General features: G+C 34.1%; 1 protein-coding gene across 1 annotated transcript; it reads right to left on the bottom strand.

Annotated features, from left to right (window-relative positions):
* Positions 1 to 14,531: 14,531 nt before the first annotated feature.
* LOC127115676 (S-adenosyl-L-methionine:benzoic acid/salicylic acid carboxyl methyltransferase 3) lies at positions 14,532 to 16,039 on the bottom strand. The gene is made up of 3 exons (XM_051047154.1): positions 15,548 to 16,039; positions 15,202 to 15,432; positions 14,532 to 15,117 (listed from the first exon to the last, which is right to left on the bottom strand). Exons 1-3 carry the CDS (start codon positions 16,025 to 16,027, stop codon positions 14,788 to 14,790), a joined length of 1,041 nt encoding a protein of 346 aa, XP_050903111.1. The 5' UTR covers positions 16,028 to 16,039; the 3' UTR covers positions 14,532 to 14,787.
* Positions 16,040 to 18,378: the final 2,339 nt, after the last annotated feature.

Genomic DNA, 18,378 nt, shown 5'->3' with positions numbered 1-18,378 from the left:
GAAACTCTAGGTTTCTAGAAGATTAGGGTTGTAGAATCATAGATAAATCATGAATAATCCATGCTATGTGATGAATATCTCTCTTGTTGTTGTTGTTATTGTTGTTGTTGTTTTTGTGAACATGTGCTTGATATGCTCTTCATGATTGTGGTGATTGCATGATTTGTTATGGTTGTGTTTATGATGTTGAAATCCTTGCTATACATGTACATATGAAAATGTAATATGATGACTTTTGTTGGAAGAAGAAAGGGATGGTGTGTTAGAAATGAAATAACAGAGGAAATGGTATATGTGAAGTGAAAAGAGAAAATGTGAGTGGATCAATCGATTGGCCTCTGTCAACCAATCAATTGACAGCCTTTGGTTTAGCATAAAAATGGAATTTTCACAGGACCAGTCGATTGACACTACATGTCAATCGATTGCACAAACTTGCTATATATGAACAGTGGAGATTTTCAGCAGGATCAATCGATTGACACTCAGGATCAATCGATTGACACTCAACAAATTTTGAAAAACTGAAATGTGAGAGGACCCAATCGATTGGGCTTCCCCAACCAATCGATTGACTCAAGTTAAAAACCTCAAAATCCATTTCTTAAGTGTTTCTAAATGCATTCTTCCATCCATTAATCAATTGTGATGCTATGTTTATGTTGAATACATGTTAATGGTGAAAATTACATGATGAATCTAGTGAGTTAACCTAGGATTGAAATTAGGTCAGGAGTGAGGTTTATAATCTAGATAACGCGAGAATACGGTATTCATTCGTACGACGCTTATGTGGAGGTCGTGGATGAATTATTGCCATGATTGAGAATGAGATGCATTATATGGAACATGCCATGTTATTGTTGTGTATTGTGGTGAATGAAGTCACCTATGATTGATGAATTTTGTTATGGTTCATGGAACCGATGATTATGGAACCGATCATGTATTTAGAATATGTGTTTTCTGTGATGGTACACATCTCTATTGGTATGCTTAGTGTAAGCATTGGGATGTGGGACCAATGATTCGAGCCTCAATTGGGTTTGAGCCCCAACCATGGCGGACATGGGGGAAAGGTGGACACCTAGGTGGGTTAGAGTTCCATACGGTGAAAGATACCCTAGGTGGGTTAGAGTCCCATACGGGTGACGGTCGCTTAAACTGGGGATTAAGCCTCATAGAGGACCCGATATCCACCGCGAAAGTCGAATCGTACGAGCATGCATGAACCGGGCCTGGCTTAGACGTAAGTCCATTCGGGAATTGATGCGTCGTGATCTAAATAATGATCGTGGTTGAGTTATGAGAACTCAGATGCATGTCGCCATACAATTGCGAGATAGCTTCCCCATCGCTGAAGTCTTCGTTCCCTTGTTGACTTGAGTTGGATATGAGTTGAATATTGATTAGAAACCCCGTAGAGCCGAGTGGACCCATAGGATAGGAGAACTCACTGAGATTATTATCTCATCCAATTATTGTTGTTATTTTTCAGGTAACCCTTTGTTAGATGCCCAAAAGTGCTTATTTGAGCTATCATATGTGGGCATCTTTCACTCTTTTTCCTTGCTAAAATTGTCAAAACCACATTTGTTTTACATGGAATGCATTACATTGATAAACAAGCTTGGTGCCTTTGATTTGTGTGTTATTGTGCAGGAAAAAGGCATGAACTAATTGAAAATGAAGACACAAGAAAATTGGCAAAGGAACCAAAGAATACAAGCATTTCATCAGCCTGCTCGCTAGGCGAGGCTGTGGCGAAGCACTGCTTCGCTAGGCGAGCTCCAGGCGAAAAGCTCCAGTAAATTGTCAAATTAATTCGCCAGGCGAGCTGAAAGCGAAGGTGGTAGCGAGTTCGTTCTGTTTTGGTGAAAAGCGCAGCCAGCACTCACTCGCTAGGCGAAGCTCTAGCGAGTCCCCAGCGAGCATTCCAGTAGCAAAACCTCTCAACCTCGCTGGGGCGAAGGTTGAAGCGTGTCCTTCGCTAGGCGAAGGTATGTTCGCTAGGCGAACATGACAGTTCAGCAGACCCTGTTTCTCTGGGCGCAGGTGCCTTATGTGCCCATATTAGACCCTCGCTAGGCGAGCCATTCTGCTCGCCTAGCGAGAATGACAGCCCAGCAGAGGTCTATAAGTAGCAGGTGCCACTTTTGAGCACCATACCTCATTTTTACCAACTTTTTCCACTTTTGTACTAGGAAGAGATATTTTACAGCATTGTTCTAGGGGATCTTTTATGCCCTAATTTTCATTTCTTTTCATCTAGCAACCATCTTCCACAAAAAGAAGGTGGATTCCCATCCAACTTCGATTATCCGACTTGGATGTTGATCAACCTTCTTTCCTTACTTGCCGACCAAGCTACCATGAAAATGAGTAGCTAAGTCATCCATTTGTCAAGGTTAGATGTAGGTGATTACTAGCTTTGTGTGTAAATGTAAGGATCCTCATATGTAAACTCTTTAATGGTAAATATATGATGAAAACTTTGTTTCTATTTAAAACTCTTTGTGTTGGTTTATGATCGAGAGATGTTTACCGACTCTTGACCTAGGTTTTCATCCAAACTTGTTTGTTAGCTAGAGATAGTAATGAATGATTTTGTTCACCATAAGGTTGAACCAAAAAGTTGTCATTTTGATAGATTGTGTTCGAGAGAAACAATGGATCAAAATGGCAAAACTCACAATGTGTGTTCGAGAGAAACATATTGAGAGGACTTTGTGAAATGATTTATCATCTAAAGGAGTTTATAAGATTGTGGACCGAGCAAATACATGCAAAGTGATCATTGAAACCTAACTTTGGCAATATTTCTCATTTATTCAAAACATAACTTTTACCGCAATTTATTACTTTTTATGCAAGATAACTTGATTAAAACCAAAACCCTATTGTTACTTGAGCTAGAATTAAAACAACCATCGAACGGCGGTGATATCTTACAATCTCTGTGGATACGATAACAAAAACCCGACACGAAACATACATTTCAACACCCTTACAGGTTGAATCTAAGAGAAGCTGTTTATGGATGTTTCAAGGGATGCTGTTTATCATGATCTTCCGCTATGGAGTTGTGTGCAATGAAGATATTGCACATAGTTCTTAGATTTTTATTGTTTAGGCACTATTGTATAATATGTTCCATTGATGTTTTAGTTTGGACATGTATATATATATTGTTGCCATTAGGCACTTATGTTGTGATAGTACCAAAATTTAACACTTGTATGATATTATTCTAGATATATATTATACGGGTTGTTACAAATAATTCTGACCACCCAGCGTTTATATCCACGCACCAAGCCCAATAATGTTGGGCGTGAGAGAGTGTATTCAAAAAAGCCTAAGTCCCACATTGGTTAAAGATAAAACCCACAAATAGTGTATATAGAGTTTGACCCATGATTGAATTAGAGTTTGATATAACTCATTTCTATAAAATTGACTTGTAAGGTTAGAGGTGTCATTCTATATATAGTGATTGGATGAATAAAATGACTTTACAAAATAGAAAATTTATGAAACATAAGAAGTACATTTCAAAATACTGGCTAGAATTTTAAAAAAAAAAATATTGGCTAATAAAATTATATGGGCAGGTACAAAGTCAAAATTAATAAATGAATGTAATTTTCCTTAAATAAAATATAGAGTAGAATAAAATCAATTAATTTCCGTAAAATAAAATCAATTAATATATCCATAATTTTAGCAACTAAAATGTCTAATTGGAGCACTAAAATTAAAATAATGATATATAGAATATGAATTATTGAAAAGTCAGATTTCTAACTCTTTATTAAGACTCAAAAGTCACCGAGCTTTACCCGAGTTTATGAATCTGTGTTCTTTCTAATTCTCAAATCTCAATCTAATTATAATCTCTCTATCTCTCTGGAAAAGCATAAGTGCCGACCGTCAATTCAACAAGAAAATTGGAAAATTATAAGTGCCTATCGTAAGTGCCAAACAATCAATAAATCAAAAAGTTATATATATATATATATATATATATATATATATATATATTATATATATATATATATATATATATATATATATATATATATACATATATATATATATATATATATATATATATATATATATATATATACATATATACATATATATATATATATATATATATATATATATATATCTATATATTATATATATCTATAATATATATATATATATATATATATATATTATATATATATATATATATATATATATATATATATATATATTTATTATTTATTAGTCAAAAGCAAAAAAATTACTTTTATAAGATGCTAATTTTCATGTTGATTTTCACTTTTCAGGATCAACTTTGATTTGGTGTTCAAAAACTTTTGGAATAAATTGATCATGATTTAAGTTGAAGGTTTAAAATCAACATCATGTACTATTATTTCATCTCTTTGATTGCTTGAAATATTGCCTAGAAAATAATTGTCTGGTCATCTAAAACGAAAAAAGAAAGAAACTAATTAAAATTGATAATAAATCTCAAAAGGGTGCTATTCATAATTTTTGCGGAAAACACCATACAATTTCTATTTCAGATGATGCAAATCTAGGTAGTTTGAACCTTGAAGCTGAGAGTTTAGAGAATGAACAAATAAATAGGATTGTTGAAGAGCAAAATATTTTGGTTGAAAATAATGAAAATGAAGATGATGATGAAGCTGAAATTTTTGATGAAGAAGGTTATAATAATGAAAATGAGCATATCCTTGTTTTTGTTGATGAACAAACTAACGAGTCTATTCTATTGGACATTTATGATCCAAGAACATGAAATAACCTTAGTAATGACTTGAATTACTAAGAAATGATCCTAAAAGAGATGTGTCAATTGTGAATGATCCTAAAGATACTTCTAGTAGGCATTTCTCACCATCATGTTATATCCGTTATTGTTCTAATGGAGAAGAGCAAGATATGCATTGACTTGTTTATTCAAAAGAATTGGATAAAGTTTTTTATTTTATTTCTAAGTTATTTGGTACAAGTTGTAGAATGAATCGCTTAGCAAATGAAAGTTTTAATGACTGGAAACATATTTATGAAAGGCTTAAAGAACATGAATCAAGCAGTGCACACATGTCTTTCATGAGTAAATATATTGACTTACAAATTAGATTTAAGAAAAATATAAAAATTGATAAACATCTTCAAGAGCTTAGAAGAAATGAAAAAAGGCATTAGAAGAATATTTTACTTAGGATAATTACTGCTACTAGATATCTAGATGAGTAAAATTTAGCATTTCATTGAAAAAATGACATGATTAATGTGGAAAGCAATAGAAACTTTCTTTCTCTTGTTGAAATGATTGCTGAAAGAGATCCTATAATGCAAAAACATTTTGAATGTATTAAGAATAATGAAATTCATTATCATTATCTTAGTCATAAGATTCAAAATGAATTTATTAACATGTTAGGTAATGAAGTCAAAAGTGAAATAGTTGAAAAAATCAAAGAAGCAAAATATTTTTCTAAGATTCTTGATTGTACTCTTGATGTAAATTATTAAGAACAAATGACTCTTATTATATGTTGTGTGGATGTTTGTACATGTCCAATAAAAATTGAAGAGTTTTTTTTAGAATTTTTGAAAATCTATGACACAACAGGTCAAGGATTGTTTGAGGAATCACAAAATGTATTGGAAACTCTTGGTCTAGATATTAATAATGTGAGAGGGCAAGGATATGATAATGGATCAAACATGAAAGGTAAATATTAAGGTGTACCACTACGCCAAAAACTGGAATAGACAGCGCACCTTAGAGGGCGCTTTATTACAAAAGCGCTCTCTAAAGTGAAGCGAAAAATAAGGAGCAATAGACAGCGCACTTTAGAGGGCGCTTTTGTAATAAAGCGCCCTCTAAGGTGAAGCGAAAAAATAAGGAGGAGATAGAGGGACAACAATACATGGCGCTTTTTATAAAGCGCCCTCTAAGGTTATCCTTAGAGGGCGCTTTTACTAAAGCGCTGTTATAAGTCCATGTGCATTTCCAGCTTATAAAGCGCTTTTGGAAAGCCTCAGAGAGCGCTTCCATAAGCGCCCTCTTAGGCCCCCTTTAGAGGGCGCTTTTTTTTCACAAGCGCCGTCTAAGGTGAAACGAAAAAATAAGGAGGAGATAGAGGGACAACAATACATGGCGCTTTTTAGAAAGCGCCCTCTAAGGTTACCCTTAGAGGGCGCTTTTAATAAAGCGCTGTTATAAGTCCATGTGCATTTCCAGCTTATAAAGCGCTTCTGGAAAGCCTTAGAGAGCGCTTCCATAAGCGCCCTCTTAGGCCCCCTTTAGAGGGCGCTTTTTTTCCACAAGCGCCCTCTAATGTCCCCTTTAGTAAACATTAAAATTATAACATACTGCGCGTTTTGTTATTTCACTATCTGTTATTTTCGTTCTTTTTCACGTTAGGGTTCTAAGGCGTTTTCCTTCCACCTCTGTTAGATCTACATTATTACTGCGCGTTTCCTCCTTCTTCCAATCAAAGGTACACGCTTTGCCCAATTTCTGTTTTATGTTATTGCTTTGTTTTAGCTTTGCCCAATTTCTGTTTTATGTTATTGTTGTCTATGCTACGTTTGTTTCGACCTGTAAAGTTTCAATATTCATAGTCATTTAAATAGTTTGGGTTTATTAGGAAATTGACGGTTGGTTTTTAGTGACCATGATAGCGCATGCAATGGGACTACATTACCCAGTAGTTAGGGTTATACGACCTATGAACATATGATTTTGTGTCAACACCAATATCATTAGAAACCTAGGTCCGAATGTGTTTGAACTCCTCTGAAATTGTTTTTTGTTTATTCTAATTAGTAATGGATAATACATGGATGTCTTCCAATCGATTGTCGAGAGAGTACGAGAATGGGGTATCAGAATTCGTTAAGTTTGCCGTTGCGCACGCCGAAGACCCCAGTAGAATGATATGTCCTTGCTTGGGTTGTTGTTATGGGAAACGGGTTGACGCAGTTCAGTTGACATCGCATCTAATGAGGCATGGAATTGATCGAAGTTATACATGTTGGAATTTGCATGGTGAGAAAAGTAACGAGAATGTTGAACCGGGGGATAGTACGACCTATGCCTCAAACTATAGTGGCGCAGATACATACGATTGTGATCGAGTTGAAGACATTGCAGAAGCACTTGAAGGAGATCTTAAGGATTGTCCCGAAATGTTTGAGAGGTTGGTAAGTGATGCAGAGAAACCTTTGTATGATGGTTGCACTAAATTCACAAGATTGTCTGCGGTATTAAAGTTGTACAACTTAAAGGCGGGCAATGGGTGGTCGGATAAAAGTTTCACAGAGTTATTAGCCCTTTTGAAAGATATGCTTCCTGAGGATAATGTTCTTCCCAATCGAACATATGAGACCAAAAAGATGTTGTGCTCTATTGGCATGAGCTATGATAAGATACATGCATGTCCAAACGATTGCGTTTTGTTTCGAAATGAGTATGCATCGTTAAATGAGTGTCCTAAATGCGGTGTCTCGCGATATAAGAACAAGTTGTCTCCAGCAAAAGTCTTGTGGTATTTTCCTGTTATTCCGAGATTTAGACGCATGTTTCGTAGTGAAACCGATTCAAGACACTTGACCTGGCATGCAGATGAAAGAATTATAGATGGAAAGTATCGACATCCGGCAGATTCACCACAGTGGTTGAAAATTGATAATGATTATCCTGAATTTGGAGAAGAATCAAGAAACCTTCGCTTGGCATTATCTACTGATGGAATGAACCCACACGGTATCCAGAGTATCTCACACAGTACATGGCCTGTGATTATTATGATTTATAACCTACCTCCATGGCTATGTATGAAGCGTAAGTACATGATGTTGTCTATGTTGATTTCTGGACCTAAACAACCAGGGAATGACATAGACGTGTACTTGAAGCCCTTAATCGAAGATTTAAAGATTTTGTGGGAGACCGGTGTGGAGGTTTATGATGGATATAGGAAAGAAAGTTTCAACTTGAGGGCGATGTTGTTTGGCACAATTAATGATTTTCCAGCATACGGAAATCTATCAGGGTATAGCATAAAAGGTCAATGTGCGTGTCCTATTTGTGAAGATAAAACAGATTGGAAGCGCTTGGAGTTTGGTCAGAAGAATGTCTTTCTCGGTCATCGGAGATTCTTAAATTCAAATCATCACTACCGTGGATGGAGAAAGGCGTTCAATGGAGAGACAGAACAAGGCAGAGCTCCACCTATATTGACGGGTGATCAAATTTTGAAAAGGTGAAAGATTTGGATACTCAGTTTGGCAAGCCTTTTGCCCACACACTTGTCAAAAGTGGGTGGAAGAAGAGGTCAGTTTTTTTTGAATTGCCGTATTGGAAGTCCTTGTATGTGAGACATTTTCTTGATGTTATGCATATTGAAAAAAATGTATTTGAAAGTGTTATTGGCACGTTACTCAATATACAAGGAAAGTCTAAGGATGACCTTAAGGCAAGAAAGGACTTGATAGCGATGGGAATAAGAACTGAATTAGGACCCTTGAAGAAAGGAAAACGAACATATCTACCGCCTGCTGCTTATACTCTATCTAGAAAGGAGAAAAAAACATTGTGTAAGTTTCTAAGTGAAGTTAAAGTTCCAGAAGGGTACTCTTCAGATATTAGAAGACTTGTGTCTATGAAAGACCTCAAGTTAAAGAGTTTAAAGACCCATGATTGCCATGTTATAATGGAACATTTTCTCCCAATAGGTATACGTTCTATTCTTCCAGAAAAAGTAAGAAGCTCTATAACTAAGTTATGTTCTTTCTTCAAGTCAATTTGCAGTAAGGTGATCAATCCTGCGATCTTACCAATGTTGCAAAAAGAAATCGTTATTACTTTGTGTGAGCTTGAAATGTTTTTTCCTCCTCCATCATTTTTTGACATAATGGTACATCTAGTTGTTCATCTTGTGAAAGAGACACAATTGTGTGGACCAGCTTATATGAGATGGATGTACCCTGTTGAACGTTATATGAAAATATTAAAAGGGTACGTGAAGAACCGAAGTCGACCAGAAGGTTGTATGGTTGAAAGATACATTGTTGAAGAAGCGATTGAGTTTTGTACTGAATATTTGTCTAATGTTCAGTCAATCGGACTCCCCAAGTCTCAGCTTGTCGAAAAGAAAGAAGGAAAAAATCTAATTGGAAATAAAATCGTGGCAGTATCAAGGGTCGAACGGGATCAAGTGCATTTGTATGTTCTGCACAATGAGAATGAGGTTGAGCCGTATGTTGAAATTCACAAGGATGTTCTCCGAGGTTTAAATCCCAATAGAAATGAAAATTGGATAGTACGAGAGCACAATCGATGTTTTATACCTTGGTTTAAGGATCATATTTATTCAAAGTATTATTCAGATCCCGCTTCAATAACAGAAAGGTTGAGATGCTTAGCATATGGTCCAAGTTTCCATGTTTTTTCTTATAGCGCATACGCGATTAATGGATACACATTTTATACCAAAGACCAAGATGATAAAGTACTATGCAGAATAGTGGTGTCACCGTGGTAGCTGAAGCAATGCACATATCAAGTGTGAAGGACTTAAACCCCAAATTTGCAAATCTTTCGTATTTTGGTGTTATCGAGCGCATTTGGGTGTTTGATTATGAGAAGTTTCAGATTCCTATATTTGGTTGCAAGTGGGTTGAAAATAATAACGGCATTCGAATGGATAAGTCAGGATTTTTGCAAGTGGATCTTAATAGGGTGGGATACAAAGATGAGTCTTTTATTCTAGCCTCTCAAGCTAGACAAGTGTTCTATGTCAATGATCCGAAAAGTACGAAATGGTCTATAGTTCTTTTTTCCAACAAAGTAATTGATGAAAACACTGGAGATCAAGGTGATATTGATGTTGAGATTGAATCGTTTACCAGAAATGATCAAGATGAGAATATTATATCAAATGATTCATATATTAGAAATGATCATAATGAGGGTATTTGGATCAATCCAACCGTCCGTGTTGTTAAGAGACATGTAGAACATATTCCAACCAAGAAAAGAAAGAGAACTTAGTGAAAAAGGTACAGGTCAAATGATTTTAATTGTTTTCTTTATTACAGGTAAAATGACTTTTATGATTTTAATTGTTTTTACATTTGTCATCTGATTTTAATTGTTTTCTTTTTTACAGGTAAAATGGCTATTATGAAGTCAATCATTCGTGCAAGGGGCAAGGGATGCTCGAAAGTATGATAAATTGATATTTGTTTAGATGGAGATGCTCTATTGTCGTCAAGCCTCATTCGCGTAGATGATGATGCTGGATATTTGAAAGTATCCCTCTACGACAATGGAACATGTCCATCTAAACAAATATCAATTCTATCTTCAAAAGATAAGGTACATTGGTTTCCTTGTTCGACAACATATTCCGATTACATGTGATAATTGTGTCTCAATAGAGGATGGGTATCTACCTAAAGTTACTTTTGTAGTGGTCCAAAAGAGACATCACACCCGTCTCTTTCCTGTCAACCCCAAAGAGACCGATAGAAGTGGAAATATTATGCCAGGTTTTTTCAATATATTTCTCAACGCAGCTGGTATATATTATCATTTGAATTTATCACTTTTTGCTGATTTTGTTGTTCTAAATTGTCAAAGGAACCGTGGTAGACACCAACATTTGTCACCCTAGGGAATTTGATTTTTACCTTAACAGCCATGCAGGAATTCAGGTAATATTAGCTATGTCATTTAACTTTATGCCATTGTTTACTATTTGTTGCTCAATCGCCTTTTGACAGTTCTGTGTTATTTGCATTTGGACGTGTTCTTTTTGCAGGGGACTAGTCGACCAACGCATTATCATGTGCTGTATGATGAAAATAAATTCACTGCAGACCAGCTACAGAGTTTGACCAATAACTTGTGCTACACGTAATGATATGATTTGCTTTTTTAATCTTAATTAATGTTTTCTAAACTTGTACTGTTTTCATTTAATTTTAGAAGCCTTCTGATACTATTTTTTTCCATTCAGTTATGCGAGGTGTACTCGATCTGTCTCAATAGGTTTGTTACTCGATTCCCTTTGCTTGTTTTTGTTTTAGGCTATACAAAACTTTAGTTTAACAAAAATGTTATCTTGTATGCAGTTCCTCCTGCCTATTATGCACACTTGCTAGCTTTCCGCGCTAGATACTACATAAGTGAAGTTGAAAATTCTGATTCTGGTTCTGCAAGTGGAAATAGGAGAACATGTTTGCCACCATGGGTGGATGGGCGTTATTTTGTTTAGTATTGGTTAGAACTACTAGACAGCTTTTGGATATACAGTGGTCACTGGGTGTTGGTTGCTATGTTTTATTCTCTTAATTGTAGTACTTTGAGGAATACAAATCTTACTCAAGAGCTCATTTGGATGAAATGAAGGATGAATTGTGTCAATTCATTGTTGATCAAAGAATCATATAGCTAGGCTGTATATTGTTGTACATATATGTATGGAATGTTGTTGTTGTATGCTGTTGTTGTATATATGTTGTATATTGTTGTTGTACTTTTACTAAATCATGAATATGTTGTTATATATTGTTGATCAAAGAATCATATATTAATGTTGTATATATGGAGGATTAATGTTGTATATAAATGGATTCATGTTGTATATATCAATGGATTAATGGTGTATAACATTGGATTAAAGGATGAAATCAATATGAATTTTACACTTTTGCAGCATGCGAACAGGTTACCAATTAAATATATATCCACTGTTTTTCAAACAAATTTTTTAAAAATAACTAACACTTTAGAGGGCGCTTTGTCCAGAAAGCGCCCTCTAAACACTTTACATTGACAACTTTAGAGGGCGCTTTGTCCAGAAAGCGCCCTCTAAACACTTTACATTGACAACTTTAGAGGGCGCTTTTTCCTGAAAGCGCCCTCTAAACACTTTACATTGACAACTTTAGAGGGCGCTTTGTCTAGAAAGCGCCCTCTAAACACTTTACATTGACAACTTTAGAGGGCGCTTTTTCCTGAAAGCGCCCTCTAAACACTTTACATTGACAACTTTAGAGGGCGCTTTTTCCAGAAAGCGCCCTCTAAGGTGTCCCTTTATGGACCACTCCAGAGGGCGCTTTTTTCTAAAAGCGCACTATAATGTGGCCACTTTAGACAGCGCTTTCTCCAGGAAAACAAAGCGCTGTCTTTACCTATGCCAGCGCCAGATTAGAGGGCGCTTAAAAGCGCTGTTATAGGCCAAAATAAGCGCCCTCTTTTCCCTTATTTGGCGTAGTGTACAGAGAAAATTATTAGATGTTAACCCTAGAGCATTATACACACCACATGGTTGTCATAACATTAACTTGACACTTTGTGATATTGCAAATTCTTGTACTAAAGCTAACGTTTTTTTTGCAGTGTTACAACGTATTTATACTGTATTTTCTCATTCGACAAAATATTGGAAAATTCTTAGAGAAAATGTGAAAGGTTTAACTATTAAACCATTATCACAAACACGTTGGGAAAGTAATGTGAATAGTGTATATGGAATTAAATCTCAAACTTCAGATTTAAGAGGAACACTATTTCAACTAGATGAACAAGATAATGATCCCAAAATTAAGAGTGAAGCCGAATCTTGAGTGACTCATTGAATTGGAAAATTTGAATTTTTAGTAGCTACAATTATTTGGTTTGAGTTGTTAACTGATGCTAATAAAATTAGCAAAAGTTTGCAAAAAAAGACATGCATACTGATGTGGCTACAGAACTAGTAAAATGTTTGATCAAGTATTTAAAATATAGAGAATGTGGATTTGTAAATGCTAAGGCTAGTGTTGAAAAGATTGGGAATGAAATGGAGATTGAATGTGTGTTTATTCAAAAACGTCAAATTCGTAGAAAACAACACTATGATCAAAATCCATCTCAACCCACACAACTGAATCTTGAATCTGCTGAAGAGTCTTATCCAAATTACTATTTTTTATATATTGTAGATCAAACAATTGACTCACTTGATAGAAGATTTGAGCAGTATAACACATATGAAAATATTTTTGGATTCCTGTTTAGTATTGAAAGGCTTAGATCAATATCTGTCAGGGACTTGAAAACATGTTGTAAACATCTTGTAACTTGTTTAAAACATGACGATTCTCTTGATCCTGATGGTGATTTTTTTTGAAGAATTGAAAGTTATTAGAGAAGTTTTAACAATTGAATCAAAATCAAGCTATATGATATTGAGTTCTTTAAATACTTTTAATTGTTTTCCTAATGCATGCATAATTTATAGAAAAATATTGACTATTCCTATCAGTGTTGTATCTACTGAAAGAAGTCTTTCTAAATTAAAATTATTAGAATCTTATTTGAGATTTACTATGTCATAAGATAGATTAGATAGTCTTGCGTTGATTTCAATTGAAAATAATTTTTTTGAAGAACCTTGATTATGAGCGAATTATTAATGATTTTATAACAAAATATGCTAAGAGGATGATGTTTAAATAATTGAAAGGTTTGGTCAATTTTTTTATAGGAAAAAAGATCGGATCAAGAAGAAGAAGAGGAAGAAGAAGAAGAAAAAGAAGAAGAATAAGTCTCTTTATAGTGGTTTATATTTTGATGTAGTATAAACGTTGATTCAAAGATCCATATTTGTATTCTTTTTTGCACAGTGTCAAATGAAAATGTGTTTTTTTATCCAACTATTACTTTTATCCTTATGTATTTAGTGTTAAAAAAAATTATAGGGGCACCACTCTTTTGATTTGCACAAGACACCCAAATTCGAAGGATCGACCCTAGTACAACTTAGAAAATGTGTTTCTTATATTACATAATCGATTATCCTTGTGGCATAAATAGATAGCTCATTTATGGTTTCATTCACACCAAAAAATGTAGTTCAAATACCATTTATTTCCTCTCCCTCTCTCTCTCTCTATATCTATCTATCTATCTATCTACTTACCACTTGAAGTTGCTGCACCAATTCATAATTCTAATTCTTTTTCTTCTTCATCAACAACAACCTTTATAAACTCAACTCAACTCACCTCACCTTTCCATAAATTCAACTCACCTTATATCACTATTAGCAAGCAAAAGCAAAGTTTACCTATGCTATTATTGGAAACAACCAAGTCTCATATATCGATAATTCAGACCACCTATCGTTTATATCGACGCACCAAACCCAATTATTAGACGTAAGGGGGTGTAATGGAAAAAACCCAAAAACCACATTGATTAAAGATAGAATCCACAAAGGATTTATATAGAGTTTGATCTAACTCATTCATATAAAACCGATTTATAAGATGAGAGGTGCCATTCATAATGATCAATTTTACAAAATCGAACATTTCTAAAACATTAGAAGTACGTTTCAAATTTTTTATTTTAATGGACTAATAAATATATATTATAAATTTAGATAAGTATAAAGGGTAACCAAAACTCAATACAAAGACAATTGAGAGCAAAAAGCAACAAAGGTAACGATAAATATTACCATTATCTAAGTAAGCATTAGTAAAGTTTCTACAATAACCCACAAAAAATATTTAAAAAAAACATGAGGTCTTAACCATATATCAGTTCCATGACAAAGAACAAATTGTGTCAACTTCTTGCTTATTACACATGATCTTATAAGAGAAAATATAAATATTGGCCAACTTCCAAATAACTCACATAATTATAAATTTTTTTAACAACTATTAATCACAAACAAAATGATGTGCTCATGGTTTTCTAGTCAATGTTATGGTAAGATTTGTCGTCTTGGCTCTCTCTTTGGATATTCCACTTGTTAATGTTTTTCTAAAATGCTCAAATATCTCTTTAATGACACCTTCACCAAAATGACTAATTAACAAAGGTTCAATTATAGCCCTCGTGCTTTTTACTACTGATTCAGCCATATCAGGAACATTATACCAGTTTATTTCTGAAACCTCCAATTCATTGATCGAAAATGATCCTTCATTTTTAACTTCCAATTTCACTTCAGATGGAGATGGAAAATAGTTTGGAATGTTAAAAGTATTGAGTTTTTCTTCTTCAATAATTCCCTACAACACAAATTGCATCATTCATATTAATATTGTCAAACTAATGCCTTGAATGTTTATATTGGATCAGTATATATATATTACCTGCACGACCATATCATTAATAGATTTAGCCAAAAGCTCCCAACCGTAAGAAGACCCTTCACTTATAAGTGTTAGAATCATGCAACCTCCTTCAACTAATTCTTGAGCACGACACTTGAGAAAAAGAGAGAAATCTATATGAAATTGCTCGTAATAAGCCTTGAGAACATTTGATGGGCTTGTAGTAGATAGGTAAATGTTGCCCTTATTATTTTCTACACCTATGGGAACCTATTAAACACATAAACAAAAATTATTTATATTGGAGTAGAGTGAAAAGTTGATTAAGTAGTACCCTAGAAATTCAACTAGCATATAAAAAGAGAGATAATTAATATAAACAAACCTTAGATAGCCAATGAAGACTATATGAAGAATGGACAAAATGTAAACTCTGGTTAGGAAAAATTCTACCATAAAAGGATCCGGGAACGCCAGAGATGTAGCAAGAACCTATTTCGGTTTCCATTTCATGGCGTAAATTTTTTTTGAAACTGTCAAGGGATTTGAATATGCTGTTGAAGTCATTTCCCGATAAATCGTTCAAAAAAATGTTATATTCTGGAGATTGATGATTCAACTGTCGACAAAGTTTTTCAACAACCTTAATAATTTCTGAGGTCACCAATAAAGTGTTTGGTCCCGAAGAACAACCCAAGTCTGCAATTGCAAAACTTCTAGGGCACAAGCTACAATATAGATTTGTTATAGCTTTAACTCTCAAAGATGTTGCCAAAGAAATCACCTCTCTCTGAATTAAGGAGTTGTTTGCATAGCTGGCTTCTTCGACGTCTCCATTCATGTGTAGAACTTGTCCTAAATCCATTTCTTGTTTGTGAGTATTTTTTCTTTTATCTTAAGAGATTTTTTGTATTTGGTAAAGCATGCAAATGCGTCTAAGTATTAGCCCATTGCACGTACATTATATAATAGATGAGTCATGTATATTTGATCACGTGAAAGCAAAGTATATATATATTATTAATAAAAAATGTTATCTATCTGAAACGTTCCTTGATGAAATTGGTTGTATTAATATTATGATAGTTTTATTTATCTTTCAAATAATAGTCAATAATGGCTACCTGTGTTTGCATCGTTGCAAAATATAATAATTTCCAATTTGCGTTAAAAACCCAAATACCATGTAAAATATTTCTGTTATGTTTGTGTTGATAGATAATGCTTCTAAGTTGAATAGAGTTAGATTGAAATTGTGTACGGAACACTTTATTTATAGTATTTGAAGCACTTTACTTATAGGTCCCATTTGTGTTATTTCAAAAAGTTGTAAAAGCCGATGAAACAACATCTTTTTATCAATATTTTTTTTAATAGTTATGATGTTTTGCTTATAGTAACGTTTTTTAATAGTTGTATGTTTTTATTCAGCAACACTTCACGAAGAGTTGCATATATTTGAATTCAAAAATCAAACTCAAGCAATGATCAAAATAAGAGCAACAACCATTTATCATATGTGCCTAGACTTTCCATTATATACTTCACTGAATGCTCTTGTTAGGGTGACTTGGCTATCACAATGTATCAACACTTTCATATCATTGTCTTTAGCCAATGGAACTTCCAATGAAAAGGTCCCTTAACCATTTCGCTTCTTGACCAGCGAAAGAAAGATCCATAAACTCTGATTCCATGTCCGAAAGAGTAATTCATGTTTGTTTCTTGCTCTTCCAAGAAATCGCACCTCCGAACAATGTAAATATCCACCCTGTTGTAGATTTATGATCTCCAACACTCAATATCCAACTCGCATCGGTATATCCTTCTATGGCAGAAAACCTACCATAATTAAGGCCAAGATTTTTAGTCTTTAAGAGGTAACCGAAAACCCTAGTCATGGCCTTCCAATGTTCACCATTTGGATTGCTAGCAAATCTTCTACTTTTATTAACTGCAAATTCTATGCCAGGCCTGATACATTGCCTTAAAGACATTAGACATCCAATTTCACTTACATATTCCAATTTGGCCATAAGTCTTGCATTGTTCTTTTGAAGTTTAACACTAGGATCAAATGGAGTATTTACTTCCTTAAAGTGTAGATGTTTAAACTTATCCAATATTTTCTCAATATAATATGTTTGACTAAGTTCATAACCCCCACTATTTCATTTTACTTTGATCCCTAAAATAGTGTCAACTAGTCCAAGATCTTTCATCTTGAATGTGGAAGTTAGAAATCTCTTTGTTACTAAAATTACATGCATCTCATTGCTAATGATTAACATATCATCAATGTATATACACAAAAATACTACAATGTTTCCACAGACCTTTATGTACAGACATTTGTCATAAAAAATTGGAATAAATCCTTTTGAAAGTATGAAGTCAAACTTTTGATGCCATTATTTTAATGCCTGTTTTAAACCATATAAGGATTTGACAAGTTTGCATGTCTTTTGTTCATTCCAAGAAGCACATAAACTTCTGTTGTTCCATGTAGATTTTCTCACCGAGATCTCCATTTAAGACTGCTGATTTAACATCCATTTGATGAACAATAAGGTCATTCAGAGAAGCTAATGCAAATAATACTCTTATTGTCGCTGTCCTTGCTACTAGTGCATATGTGTCAAAATAATCAACACCTTCCTTTTGTCTAAACCATATTGCTACTAATCTGGCCTTTTAGGTGTTTAATGTATCATCACTATGATACTTATTTCTAAATACCCATTTACATCTAATGAGCCTTGAACCCTTTGGAAGAATAACAACCTTCTAATTGGAGAATAATAGAGATCTTATGAACATCATTCTTGTAATTTCCTTTAACTAGATAAAAGGAAATAAGTTGAGAATCAATTTCATTTGGTCCTTGAACTTTAGGTTTTCAGACTTTATTGCTTATCCTAGGCTTGGGTTGTGTTTCAACAATCCGCGAGATACTTTTGGGTTGTACTTCAACATTCGTGGAGGACCTTCATCACGAGATTCTTCATTCATAGGAATCTGAGATTTCTTATCCTTCGTGATAAGGTTTTAAAAAAACTCCACATCTCAGGATTCAACAATTACGCTAGACTATAGATTTAAAAGTCTATATGCATTATTGTTGGATGCATATCCTATGAAATAATTTTTGATCCCTCGAGGACCCAATTTAGTTCTTTTAAGATCCATATTCTTGTAACATTCCACACATCCCCA

Source organism: Lathyrus oleraceus, chromosome 1 (assembly GCF_024323335.1).
Source record: "Lathyrus oleraceus cultivar Zhongwan6 chromosome 1, CAAS_Psat_ZW6_1.0, whole genome shotgun sequence".
Taxonomy (NCBI): domain Eukaryota; kingdom Viridiplantae; phylum Streptophyta; class Magnoliopsida; order Fabales; family Fabaceae; genus Lathyrus; species Lathyrus oleraceus.
Note: the sequence above shows the minus strand (reverse complement) of the source record. Positions and strands in the feature narration are given on the sequence as shown.